Source organism: Sinocyclocheilus anshuiensis, unplaced genomic scaffold (assembly GCF_001515605.1).
Source record: "Sinocyclocheilus anshuiensis isolate Anshui unplaced genomic scaffold, SAMN03320099.WGS_v1.1 scaffold708, whole genome shotgun sequence".
Taxonomy (NCBI): domain Eukaryota; kingdom Metazoa; phylum Chordata; class Actinopteri; order Cypriniformes; family Cyprinidae; genus Sinocyclocheilus; species Sinocyclocheilus anshuiensis.
In genome coordinates, this window is record NW_015555881.1 from 432,959 (window position 1) to 446,881 (window position 13,923).

The 13,923-nt window shown below is 33.5% G+C and overlaps 1 protein-coding gene across 1 annotated transcript in view; it reads right to left on the reverse strand.

Moving 5' to 3' along the window:
* fnbp1b (formin binding protein 1b) overlaps positions 1-13,923 on the reverse strand; it is a 58,289-nt gene that overhangs the window by 5,239 nt on the left and 39,127 nt on the right. Inside the window, exons 9-12 of the mRNA XM_016470101.1 lie at positions 13,272-13,466; positions 12,691-12,843; positions 8,901-8,972; positions 2,365-2,379 (exon numbers count right to left, since the gene is read on the reverse strand). Of these exons, the coding sequence (XP_016325587.1) occupies positions 2,365-2,379; positions 8,901-8,972; positions 12,691-12,843; positions 13,272-13,466 (435 nt within the window). The remainder of the gene's footprint in view (positions 1-2,364; positions 2,380-8,900; positions 8,973-12,690; positions 12,844-13,271; positions 13,467-13,923) is intronic.

The window sequence follows — 13,923 nt, forward strand, 5'->3', positions numbered from 1 at the left end:
TAAATAGACACAAAGGTCAAATTATATAACAAAACAATACCAAAAGTGTTGTTAAAGGGATAGTTCACCCAAAAATGAAAATGTGCTGTTAATTTACTCAGCAACTTTTTTTGTGAGTAGAACAGTAAAAATGATTTTCAGCTGAAACCGTGGTCCTTGTTGATTCATAAAATGCAAATCAGCAGCTACCAGCACTTTAAGAGTCAAAAAAGCATTTACAGGCTAGACCAAGTTAATTCCCATGGCTCCTGACGATATATTGAGGTCTTATGAAGCGAAACGAACGGTCTGTGCAAGAAGCTGAACATTATTTACAACATTATTACCTGTAATCCAGAGCCTCAGGCAAATGGGGGAAATATGATTATTTTCCACAAACTGGTTATTTCAGTTTGTTTGAACTGGTTCAAATAACTCATTCACCAGTTGTTTACGTAATCACACAATGTCACATTATTAAAGCACCCAATAATGATGTGATACGAGAATGTTTTACATGTCTAAAGCATATCAAGTGCATAAACTAGTCTTAAAGGGGTCATATGATGCGATTTCAAGTTTTCCTTTCTCTTTGGTGTGTTACAAGCTGTTTGTGAATAGATAAGATCCTTAAAGTTGCAAAGACTAAAGTCTCAAACCCAAAGAGATATTCTTTATAAAAGTTAAAGGTGCAACACGTGATTGTCTTCAGAAATATTTTTTTGTTATGCTGGTTGAAAGTCTTTTTACATCAAGATAGCAATCATTATGTTAAGTGGTCTAAATGTATTTATCTGTATTTATATATTCTGTGGAAGGTGTAGGACCAAGAAATGTTCGTCCAATCAAAACGCTCGACCGAGCTGCCTGTCAACGTCTGTATTAGCATACCTCTGCGCACCCTGTTCGCGCAGACAGGATACGTCATCAGCGCATTCACGTACGCTGTGCAGACAGAGCGAGAATGGCAGACAAACATCAGCAACCCGATCTTCCTTCCTGGTATTGTAGTACTTTTAAAGTTTTCTCAACGGTGAATGACACATGATGTAGCCCAGCGGTTCCCAATTCCTGTCCTCGCACCCCCCCAGCTCTGCATATTTTGCATGTCTCGCTTAGTTAACACACCCGATTCAGGTAAGCAGCTCGTTAGAAGTGAGCTACGTGCACGAACTGTTGTTACGATCGATATGATCCCTACACAGTGTTCATTGCTCCCTACTCCTGTGGTGTCGTCTGCTGCTCATCTTAGGAACCACACTCAGTCTTGGGTTTTGATGCCAGGAGATACACTTTATTACATCATCAATGAGAATAAAGCGGAGATGCTCTCTGCAGCGAAACATCTCCAGAATGTCTTTCTGTCTCCCTTTTTATACAGGTTGGATTTTAAGGCGTGGGGTATATATCCCATACAGTTTTCCATACATAGAATGGTTCCTTTGTGCATACAATTCTCCCTAGAGAGAAAGCCCCCCCACACTCTAGTCTTGTTATGGTAAAGAAAGAAAGCCCCCACTTATGTTTCCCAGATGTTTCTCATCTGAGGTCTGTACATTCTGCCACGTAGGCCTGTTTCTACACACAGGCATATGGGATTATAATGGAAGTATAACTGGATATTTAAATGGCTATATTCATAATGATTATACTTGATTAATTCCTATTTGGATTAATAAAAATCTTCTACAACTTCAGATATAAAAAACTTAAACCGCATAAACACATTTCATTACACCAATTACACAAAATAATCTTCTTTATTCTTTTTAATAACATCATATGACCCCTTTAAAATGTTTTATATAAACAATGAACAAGCATTTCACCCCTTCATTCAAGTGCTTGGTTCACTCATGTGCATATCACCAGCTCATCGATCTTTGGTCAGAGTCTGAACTGTTTCCTCAGTTCAGTGACTGCTGGAGGAACTGGAGCACTGAATGAGTTGGCAAAACCAGTATTATTGGATCATATATGCTGGTATTTTAGTGACTGTCAGGCAATGTTCAGTTTCTTGCACAGACCGATTGTTTCTCTTCATAAGACCTCAGTATAAAGTATGCAGCCACAGGTATTAATTTTGTGTTCTTTGATATGCTTTTTTTATTATCACAAATGGGCAATCGCTGACTTGCATTTTATGAATCACCAAGGACCAACCATGGTTTGAGCTCTTCTCAAGAAAAAAAGGCATATTGGATTACCTGAGGGTGAGTAAATTAACAGCAAATTTAAATTTTTGGGTGAACTATCCCTGTAAACAAAAATATCCATAAGGGTTGAACACAAAGGAACAAAGTAATGTTAAAGGACCATGTGTTACTACAGCGACGGACATGCCACGGTCATGCCGCTACGACATGCTACTGAGGTCATGCTTACCAGCTTTAAAGAGAGCTTCTCACGGACGAAAAGAGAGAGCAATCGAGGGAATGAACCGAGAGAAGAGAGAAAACATCAGAGGGAGCGACATCAGATCGCTGTACACGTCATACACACACATGCAGGTGTGATCATGCCTTATGATGTCATTGATGAAGCCCACTACATCATAGTTCACATTTGGCTGGCCGGCAGTATTTTGTGCTCCGTCATGAGACAGATTTCTGCTGGCAGAGCCTATATATATACATACATACACAAATTACTTATTTTTCCAAAATGAACATGTCCACAAAAATTTTGGATAAATTTGTATTATCTAAGTATGCCTAAGTAAACCCACACACACTCTTGCCTCCTCTCACACACTTACGACATATTGCCTGGCCTCGAAAGCATACGTAGGCCGACCGAGAGTCCTCTTCATGATTTCTTTATTATAATAGAGAGACTGGGCAGACTGCAGCAAAGAATAAACCCTAATTAAACACACACACACTCACGCATAACTATACAAACACACACTCGCTTGCACACACCATCACTCTACAAACACATCAGATCGCTGTACACGTCATACACACACATGCAGGTGTGATCATGCCTTATGATGTCATTGATGAAGCCCACTACATCATAGTTCACATTTGGCTGGCCGGCAGTATTTTGTGCTCCGTCATGAGACAGATTTCTGCTGGCAGAGCCATGGGAAATTGAGTTGAATTGAGTCTCACTTTGGCACTTGAATGGGGAAAATGTCACATTAGCGGAAGTACAGGCCTTCTGTGTGCATTTATACTCCAGAACCTTTAAATATTCCAGAATGTTCTAAACATTTAAAGGGACAGTCCACTAAAAAAATGAAAATTCTGTCATCATTTACTCACCCTCACGTCATTCAAGACCTGTTTGCGTTTCTTTCTTCTGCTGAACACAAAAGAAAATATTTTAAAGAATGTTGGTGACAAAATGGTTTCGGTTCTTATTGACTTCGATAGTGTGGACAAAAACACTATGGGAGTCAATGGGAACCAAAACTGTTTGTTTACCAACATTCTTCAGAGAATTGCATACAGGTTTGGAATGGCATGACAAAATGTTCATTTTGGGTTGACTGTTCCTTAAGTTGATAAATTCAATATTGTAATATTGCAATTTTTAGTAATATTGTACCCTAATGATGCAACAATGTTCAACAAACCCGCTTTACTGCTGTAGTTTGATGCATTTGCATACAAGGAGAAAAAATAGGATGCAATTTGATTTTATCCATTAGGTATTGACTGGCATTTCTTTTTTGATGCAGTGAACTTCAGCAGGTACCAATGAACCAATTACACACAATGTTACAGGGTCACATGAGGATGACATCATCAGTCCTAAAGCAATGGTCAGCCAATAAACAGAACACGTCAGGAATGGGTGTACAAGAGAGAAGACAGAGGGAAGAGAAAGAGAAACAAAAATGAAAATATTCTCAATAAATGGGCTTGTTTTTGAGGCAGTCATCACACCAGAGAGGATTCTGGGTAATCATACCTGAGTAAGGATCTCAAAACAATGCAATTAATGGAGAAAAAGTAGTAAAGTGTGGTAAAATGTGAAGTAAATGGCTAGTTTTGACCGAACACCTGAGATTACTAAATGATTGTTTTAATCATGAGAGATTAATAAGAGAATATTTAAACAAAAAACATAACATAAAATGAGACATAAATAACTATGCAAATAAAATACCATTTTTATATATAATTTAAAAAAACAAAATATTAAAAATAAAAATGAAATATAAAGATATATTAAAAAATATAGTATGATTATACAAAATATAGCATATAGAATTTATTTTAATTAACATGAATTCAAATATGCAAAATGCATGAAAAATAGGAAGTATATTTATTTATATATTTATTTTGTACACCTTGGAATAAAGCATGATTATCATGTAAAAAATATAATTTCATAAAAAAACTTGAGATAAAAAACACATGTATATAAATAATTATGCAAATAAAAAACAAAATAATAAAAATTAATTAAAATATAAAAATATAAAAACAGATAGTTTGTTTATTTATTTATTAATTCTTAATTTATTTATTGACTGCACTTTGAAATAAGGCATGCTGATGATTATGAAAAAAATATTATTTAGTACTCTAATTTTAATGAAGCTGTGAGAGCAACAACCTCCCTATTTCTGTGAAGACATACACTATTGTCTGGACTTCTTCATATTTTAGGGTGCTCAAACTATGGAGCTATTTTTTTTTTTTTTTTTGTGGTTTTGACAAATATATTTTGACAAATGCGTAAACGCACTGACAGGACGTACAATTCAATGTTCTCGAACTCATGAATGTGCCAACAGGATGTAGAATTCAATGTGTTTATAACGGACATAGATAGCGAACACAGACGGGATTGTTTGTGTGAACGTGATGTACATAGAGATAAACATCCAATATATCAAAAGCAGCAAAATGACACCAAAAGGGGTGAATTCTGAACATATCTTTATGTTTGATAAAGTGTTACGAGCAGCGGAAAGGTCAAAGATGATGCACAAGGCTCGCATTCAGAAGTCGCACTCGTGACACTTTGAGAATTAACCCCTCCCACACAAGCTGATTTGCTGCCATTGCACAGGGGGCGGAGCCAGGCTGCTGGGGTTGCACATGGGAGGTGGGGCAAAAGCCAGAAGAGCCAATAAGGGAGTCAGTTAATGATGATGTAATTTTTCTCAATTACAAATGGATTTTAATACCGAATATCAGACATTAACCTCATTCAAGGGATGAATTCAAAGAGATACAAATTAATTAAGAAATTTTAATTTTTGAACAACATCACATTAATTTAAAAAAAATGAGGTTAAGTCTGTTAAATGTATTTACTCTATTTCAGCTATCATTCAAGCACACACACAACTCTATTTTAATAATAATAATAATAATCTCTAATACTAATTATCAAAAACTTACCCAAACCCTAATTGAAAATATTGAATTAAAAAATTACATATATATATATATATATATATATATATATATATATACATACATACACAAATTACTTATTTTTCCAAAATGAACATGTCCACAAAAATTTTGGATAAATTTGTATTATCTAAGTATGCCTAAGTAAACCCACACACACTCTTGCCTCCTCTCACACACTTACGACATATTGCCTGGCCTCGAAAGCATACGTAGGCCGACCGAGAGTCCTCTTCATGATTTCTTTATTATAATAGAGAGACTGGGCAGACTGCAGCAAAGAATAAACCCTAATTAAACACACACACTCACGCATAACTATACAAACACACACTCATGCACACCCCATCACTCAACAAACACACTTTTATACATAAATATACACTCAAAACATTTTTACACTAGGATGAACACACATACACGCTTTCTGCATCAATAAACCTGCAAACATATACAATTCAAACACACACACACCTAACTGACTATCAGGCACCAAAACACACTAACAGACACACTGACATTAATCTGTAAGATGTTCTCTGATTATTATAGTCTTACATAATAAATAAGTGACATGTTATAGTGTATAAATTATAGTCTAGTAGCGTAGCCAGCAAAAATAACATACAAATCCAACTTCTTCAACAAGAATGCTCTAAAACACACTACCATTGAAAATGTTGGAGTCAGTAGTCTCTAGGTAAGTATCTAATTCTCACCAAGGCTGCATTTACTTCATAAAAAATACAGCAAAAACAGCAATATTGTGAAATATTATTACAATTTAAAATAACTTTTCTATTTGAATATGTGTTAAAATATGTGATGCAAAGCTGAATTTTCTCCATCATTACTACAGTCTTCAGTGTCACATGATCCTTCAGAAATCATTCTCATATGCTGATTTAATGTTTAAGAAACATTTATTATCAATGTTGAAAACAGTTGTGCTGCTTAACCATTTTTTAGGATTCTCTGATGAATACAAAGTTCAAAAGAACAGCATTTATCCAAAATAGAAAACTGTTGTAACGTTATAAAGATATTTACTATCACTTTTAATCAATTTAATGCGTCCTTGCTGAATATAAGCCTTAATTTTATACCGACCTCAAATTTTTGGAAGAGTAGTGTAGATCAAATCATGTAAACCATAAACACATATATTATAAACAAGCCAGGACCACAAATGGAGAGAATGAAAGTGTCAAAGACCTTCACATGTTCAAGTTTGTTCCTCTATTTTTAAACATTTGTGTCTATAACATCCTTTCTTTCTTCAGCGGTGACCTGATTCATGCTGCTAGCATTACTGTTGAGTCGGTTGTTATGTTAAAGATGTGGACAATACGCTTCAGCATGATGAACCTACCCGTGAACTTCCGATCAAAAATAGGAAATGATAAATCAGTTTTTTTGTTTACTGACCATCAATCCTTGTGAAGCTGAGAGGAATATCAGTGCAGTTTGAAAAGATAAAAAATATCTGAGATTTGCACAGGGACATGGGAAAGCGGGATTTGCTCCGTTATCTGCTGTGTTTTGCATCTGTTATCTAACAAAGTCATTCAAAAGTCTGAATCTCTGCTCGCATACGCGGAAACACGCGGAAGGCCTTCCTGAGGGGAAGGTGAATCTGGGCTGACTTTATCAGAAAGCCGCATGTCAGCATGTGTGTAAATAGAAGACATTGTTTCTGAGTGTTTGTGTGCGTGTAATCGCATTACTCAGGACAAACCTTTATGTTTGAGCACCCGTTTTTATTTTATCTGTCACCACAGGGTGCCTTCGACTGGCGCCCCTGTGTGTTGAGTGCATAATTGTGTTTGCACGTATCTGAAAACGTGAGACAGTGAAATCATGCTTAAACGCAAACATAAGAAAGAGAGAGAGAGACACAGACTGACAGAGAGAGAGAAAGAGAGACGGCTGCGTGAGGTGGAGGAAAAAGGAGCCGAAAGATATAAACAATTCCACTGCTGCTTCCAGAATCAGGACATCATCGCCTGCGGACTCAGAGTCACACTATGACATCATCGCTTCAGAAGCTAATGCTGCCTTCAAGTCCTTCTAAGTCAATATTTAGTCATGTGTGGTCACATTTTGGTATGAAAAACATTTCAGTTTCATATTTCATTCACACATTTCCACAAAGACAGGAAGAGTTTTTTTAGCACTAGTGCAACAAAATAAAGGGCAAGGAATAATATAATTTAATTTAGCATAATTGAATATAATACAATATTCAAATTTAAGTTTTTTTTTTGTTTTTTGTAAAAGGACAATTGTTGTCTAAAATGCTTGCTGTTTTTTTTTTCATTAATTAAAACTACATTGAAATGAAATAGCATATAAATATTAGACAGAAAAGATAAACTTAAAAATTGTAAACATACAAACAAAACAAAAAATATTGCCTGAGCAACTAACTGAAATAATAAGTACTAAAATTACTAAACCTAAAACTGAAATGAAATCAATTAAAGCTAAACAGAAATATAAAAAAAAAAACCGAATAAAAATGACAAAAGCATATAACAAAATTACTAAAACTTAAAAAAAAGTAAAAATTGAAATTGAAAGTGTAACTATAAAATCTAACTAAAAATATAAAATTACAAAGCCTAAAACTGAAATAAATTAAAACTAAATAAAAATAAATAATAAAAAATTAATAAAAAAATAATAAAAATGACAAAAGCACATAACAAAATTACTAAGACTTCAAATATAAAACAATAAATTTAATAATTTAAATATATAAAAATAAAAAAGTAAAAATTGAAATTGAAAATATAAAATCTAATTCAAAATATATTAAAATAACACTGATTGTGGCAGAGATTCTTGGTAATAAAAAAAAATGCAAATTGTACACATATAAATACCAAATTTATTCAAACTCTATTTTTTAAAGGTTCTTAAGAAAAAACTCAAAAAAGAATTTCCCTGATTAGAATATTTCATTATAGAGGGACACTAAAAAGTCCACAAGTCGAGCACAAAATTTAGTTAAATTCTGGAAAATGTACAGTTATTAACAGTATTAAAAATGAATAAATATAAATAAATATCATCGATATATCTATAATATTATAGATATATAATAAATAAATGTAAAATTAAACATAAAAATTAACAATATAACCACTGTATTCTATCCATTAAAACCAGAATTATTGCTAAATAAATAACATAAAATAAAGAAATAAATTAATAAAATATTTATTTTCTTTTGAAATCATTTTAAGGCACAGAAAAATTCCTCTGACTGAAGAATCACCCAAATATGATATGATTCAGTCATGACTTAAAGGCAGCATTAGTCACATTATGACATTCATTGTTTTATATTTAGATTATGATGCAAAAACACCTTAAAATGATAATTCGACTCCTTTTTTCTGAATGGAAACGTACACTGACATGAGAGTACAGCCGACGACAGGCACAGAGCGGCACACGTGCACCCACACACTTACTTTAACACACGCACGTGGAAGACGTGGAACCTCAGCATGCACGGATACTTACCCCTCGCCGGAGGCTCCTGAGGCAGTGCATTTTGGGCTTGGAGGTCATGAGGTCGTTGAATCGGTGGGACAAAATGAAACGAATTAATCAATTAATCAATTAAAAGAACAAAGGAGAACGCAAACTAAAACGGAACGTAAAAGAAACGGCAACTGAAAGAAACACGCTGCAGCTGTGGTGTTATTAACCCTGTGAGTGAGAGAGTTAGTGCGTTAAACTCTGTTCCATACATCAGGGGTCACATGCAGGGGTCAAATCACCGCAGAACCATTTCAAGGGACGGATCACCCAAAAATAAACATCACGTCAATGACTGTCGTTCTTCCGTGGAACTCAAACGGGGATGCTTATGCTGCTTTTTCAATGTAATTGAAGCGGATGGGGACCATGGGCATTCATGAGCTTCAAAAATGACTAAAAGCACTGTAAAAGTAGTACATATGACTAGATTCCAAGCCAAACAATAGCTTTGTGTGAAAAAAAAGACCCAAGTCATTATTCACTGATGATCTGTCACTGATAATTCACCTATGTGTCAATTCAATTCAATTTTAAGTACTTTATTGGCAGGATTGTGTTTGCATACAATATTGGCAAAGCATTAATCACAAAACAACACTGTAAAAAAAGATTGCTGTGATTATCACAACTTAAAATTCATCATTAAAATAAGGAATAATGCATTGTTTCAATTTAAAGAAGTATGCTTGACTTAAAATTATAAGTTTAGTTAACTTTAGTTTAGATTAATGCAGTTAAAAATTAATCTCAACAAAAAACTGTACATTTTAAGTTGTTTTAAATTTTAAGAACATTTTTACAGTGAAAAAACAATAAAAATAGTATTTAAACAAGGTGCTAAGTAATTTAAAAAAATTATATACACACACACATATGTATAATAGATATTCAGCTATACTTATATTTTTGAAGAAAAAAAAAGTAAAATAAATGAAAAAAATATATATAGTCATACATTATGAAGAAATAAATAAATAAAATAAATAAGGAAATTAATTTATTTATTTTGTTTAAAATTGTATAAATAAAATAAATAGAAATTAGTTTTAAAATTGAGCACTTTATGAAGAAAAAATAAATACAATTAAATAAAAATAAGATTAAAAATGTGTGTGTATAGAATAGTCATTTATCAATACATTATGAAGAAAAATTATAAATAAATAAAATAAAAATAAGATTAAAAATTCAATACATTGTGAATAAAAAATGCTGCAATATATGCACACGGACGGTCTTAAATGTTGATCAAAGCAGTAGTTTCTGAGGGTGTGCAGCTGAAAAATAAATTTTGCTGCAATTGATGAGTAACTGTCTTCTACCAGTAACATCTTTTCTGCAGAACTGTAAAACTGTGGCAGTCTGTCAAATTATTTCTTGCCTTTTTGTCCCTTTTTGAAGTCCGACAGCCATAGTCACCATCCACTTTCATTGTATGGCAAAACAGCAGCATAAATATTCCTTTTCTCTTTTTGTGTTCCATGAAAGTAAGTCAGTCAGTGAGGGTGAGTAAATGATGGCAGCGTTTTCATTTCTGGCTGAACTGTCCCTTTAACAAACGTTGCATGCACAGCACACACACACACACACTCCTCTAATGCACAAAGACTCAATTCAGGTCAACCATTTGCTCTTTTTCTTTCTCTCTTTCACTTTCTTATTAGCGAGCTCCCAAAAGCGTAATGGAGAAATTAATGAACGTGCGTTCTGGGAGAGCTCACATTAACGGTTCAGTTCCCAACAGACTAGACAACCTGCTAAAACATCACAGACAAAATCTGCCCTTTACGCATTAGGAAAAACCGAGATAAGTGTGCCGAATACCACAGGAAATCAAAATTATGTGTGCAATAATGCATTTACAATGGAAGTCCATGGAACAATTGCATAACCAGGAAGGGTCCTACCACTACAAGGAAAATTTACACAACTCAAATAACATATTTTGTAAAAATAATAATAATAATAAATAAATAAATAATTGCTTCAGCATAAATATGAGCTGCACATTTTTGCTTTTAAACCTCCCAGAAAGTCTTGCCCTATTTTAGTATTATTTATATACTTTGATATATATTAATATTTTGAATAAGCTTTTATTTTTATATTTTCATTTGAATTTTTGTTTAATTTGTACACATTTTATGTGCTATTGTCATTTTAATTGGTAATTAAAATAGCTAAATCTATAAAAAAGTTAAAATAGTTAATAATAATAAGAAGAAAAGTAATAATAAATAAATAAATAACAAGCATCAATTCCTGACTTTTTTGCGCATTGCTATTTACGCTTTAATTTTTTTATTATGTTTTAGTTTTAGTAATTTAAGTACGTCAACCTGTTTTATTTCAGTTAGTTGCCAAGCAATTTTTTATATATATTGAATATTTATATTCTGCTTTATTTCAGCTTTATTTTACTTAACAAAAATGATTTTTAATATTTCAGATCTACTTAATTCTATTGACTTCCCATGTAAGAGCATTTCTGTAAACAGCAATTCTCCTTGTTTTTGAAAGTTGAGCTGATTTCCTGTGGTAATCGACAGCATGTCACAGATGCTCCCAACAGAGCTTAACTCGTATTGAACCCAGAGGATTGCTATAATCTTCACCATCATACATAAACAGAAGAACGATTTCAACTTCTAACCTTGTAGTACATTCTCAGGCATAAACACCATTAATCAGATACAGTTGTGCGTGAGATGTGTGAGCGTTTAGATGACTGTATTATTGTATAGAGTTTCTAAGTAATGTCTCGTAATAATGTTTTGTGTGACCACAAACAGACACGTTACACACACGGGACAGACGTGAACTGACAAACACAGGCTATGATTGGAACAGCGTACTACATACTTCTATTACTTTTTAGGCAATATGTATACTATGCCCAATATGCAAATGGCCTTCTACTGTACATTTGCCAAAATGTGCATTATACAACAAAGCACACCATATGGAATATGATGCAATCCGCTAAAATTACATTTCCAGAATATCAGTCGCAATATTACACAGACTGCCAAATGTTGCAACATATTTACACAAAACTGGACTAAAAATGCAAAATAACCATATTTATTTCTGATATTACAACTGGACGCCACTTGCCGAATTAAATATGATGTGATGAGATCATGTGACCACAATGTATGTATTGTAAAGTTTTGCATAAATTAAAATAAATATATTATGTATTTTATTATGTATTTAAGTATTTTCTGCTCACCAAGTCTTCATTTATCTGATCAAAAATACAGTAAAATCAGTAATATTGTGAAAAATTATTACAATTTAAAATAACTGTTTTCTATTTGAATATATTATAAAATGTAATTTATTCCTGTGATCAAAGCTGAATTTTCAGCATCATTACTCCAGTCTTTAGTGTCACATGATTCTTCAGAAATCATTTTAATATGCTGATTTGTTGCTCAAAACATTTCTTATTATTATTAATGTTGAAAACAGTTGTGCTGCTTCAAAAATGTGTAATCTGAATGAATAGAAAGTTCAAAATAACATTCATTGTAAAACATTTGTATTATAAATACCTTTACAGTCACTTAATCAATTTAATGCGTCCTTATTGAATAAAAGAATTAATAAAACAAATCTTACTGACCTGAAACTTTTGAACTATATATACTAGTAAATAATTATAAACAGTATATTCTGTACAGTATGTACAACTAGTTTTCCATTCCGCCCATAGCCACACAGACACACCTTATTAAATATGTATGACAGTGTTAATGCTCACATCCTGGTCCTGCAAGGTTAGGCGGGGTTTGGACTGAGCATGCTCAGTAAGAGCAGAGCCTTTGAGACAAATGTCAAAGGTCACAAGAAGACAGAGGAAGACGAGGAAAAGGAAGAAGAATGTGGTTACCACGGGAACAGCAACGATGAGTGGCTGGAGAAGGTAGTTACTCTCGGTTTGAAAGGACAACACAGGAATAAAGGGTTTAGGGTTACGTTTCTCTGCGATGTCAAAGGTCAAAGGTGAGGCCTCTCGGGCCGGTGCATTAGTATGTTATCAGTGGAGCATCAGGATGAACGTGGAACATTTGTATTTTCGTGCAGGTGAACAAAGGGAAGGGAAAGGAGAACGATGGCGGCAAAAGAATAACAGCATCTACAAGTACTACAATAAAACTACACAAATACAAACAACCTACAAATGAAATTAAACAAGCATAAACTAAAACAAAACTCACAAACGCATGAAACAATCACTCTTATGAGCTTTCAGATCAGTCTGTGCTGTTCATTTTTACTTGAGTTTTGGTTTTGGGTCAAATCGAAGTAACTGCGAGTGAATGTGATGCCAGTGTGTGTTACCTTGTTTTTCTTAATGAAAGGCCAGAGAGTTTTGCTCTTGCCCTTGCTGGAACGGTCCGCTTTGTTGTCCGAGCGTGAGTTAGTCAGACTGGTCTCAGACACCGTCCTCTTCATCGCCTGACCGTAGTCTTCAAACTCCACATCGCCAGGAGGCTCGAACCCAGACTTATACGACTCTATGACCTGAGAGGAGTCCTGCAGGGGAAGACAGTCTTACTGTGTGAGTTTAGTATTACATACTATTATAGCTTTTATTCATATGTTGAATTAGATTGGATTTTTTATATTTTTTGTAATCACTTTAATTTTAGTTAAAGTTTTAGCAATTGTATTGTGTGTTTTTGTTATCTTGACAACTAGTTAATATATATACACTTATATATATATATATATATATATATATATATATATATATATTTCATTGTTATTTCAAGTAAAAAAAAAGGTTTTAGATTAAAATAAAATAAGCTCATTAGTATTGCTACGAAACAATCCCTTCCCAAAAATATGTCTTTAAAAAATATTGTATTTTTGAGGATGCCTCTAAAACAGTGGTCACCAACCTTTTTAGGCCCAAGATCCTGACCTTGGCCTTTATGAAAGACAAGATCTACCTATTGAAGAATTGATAGAAAAAGACATCCCAGATTGT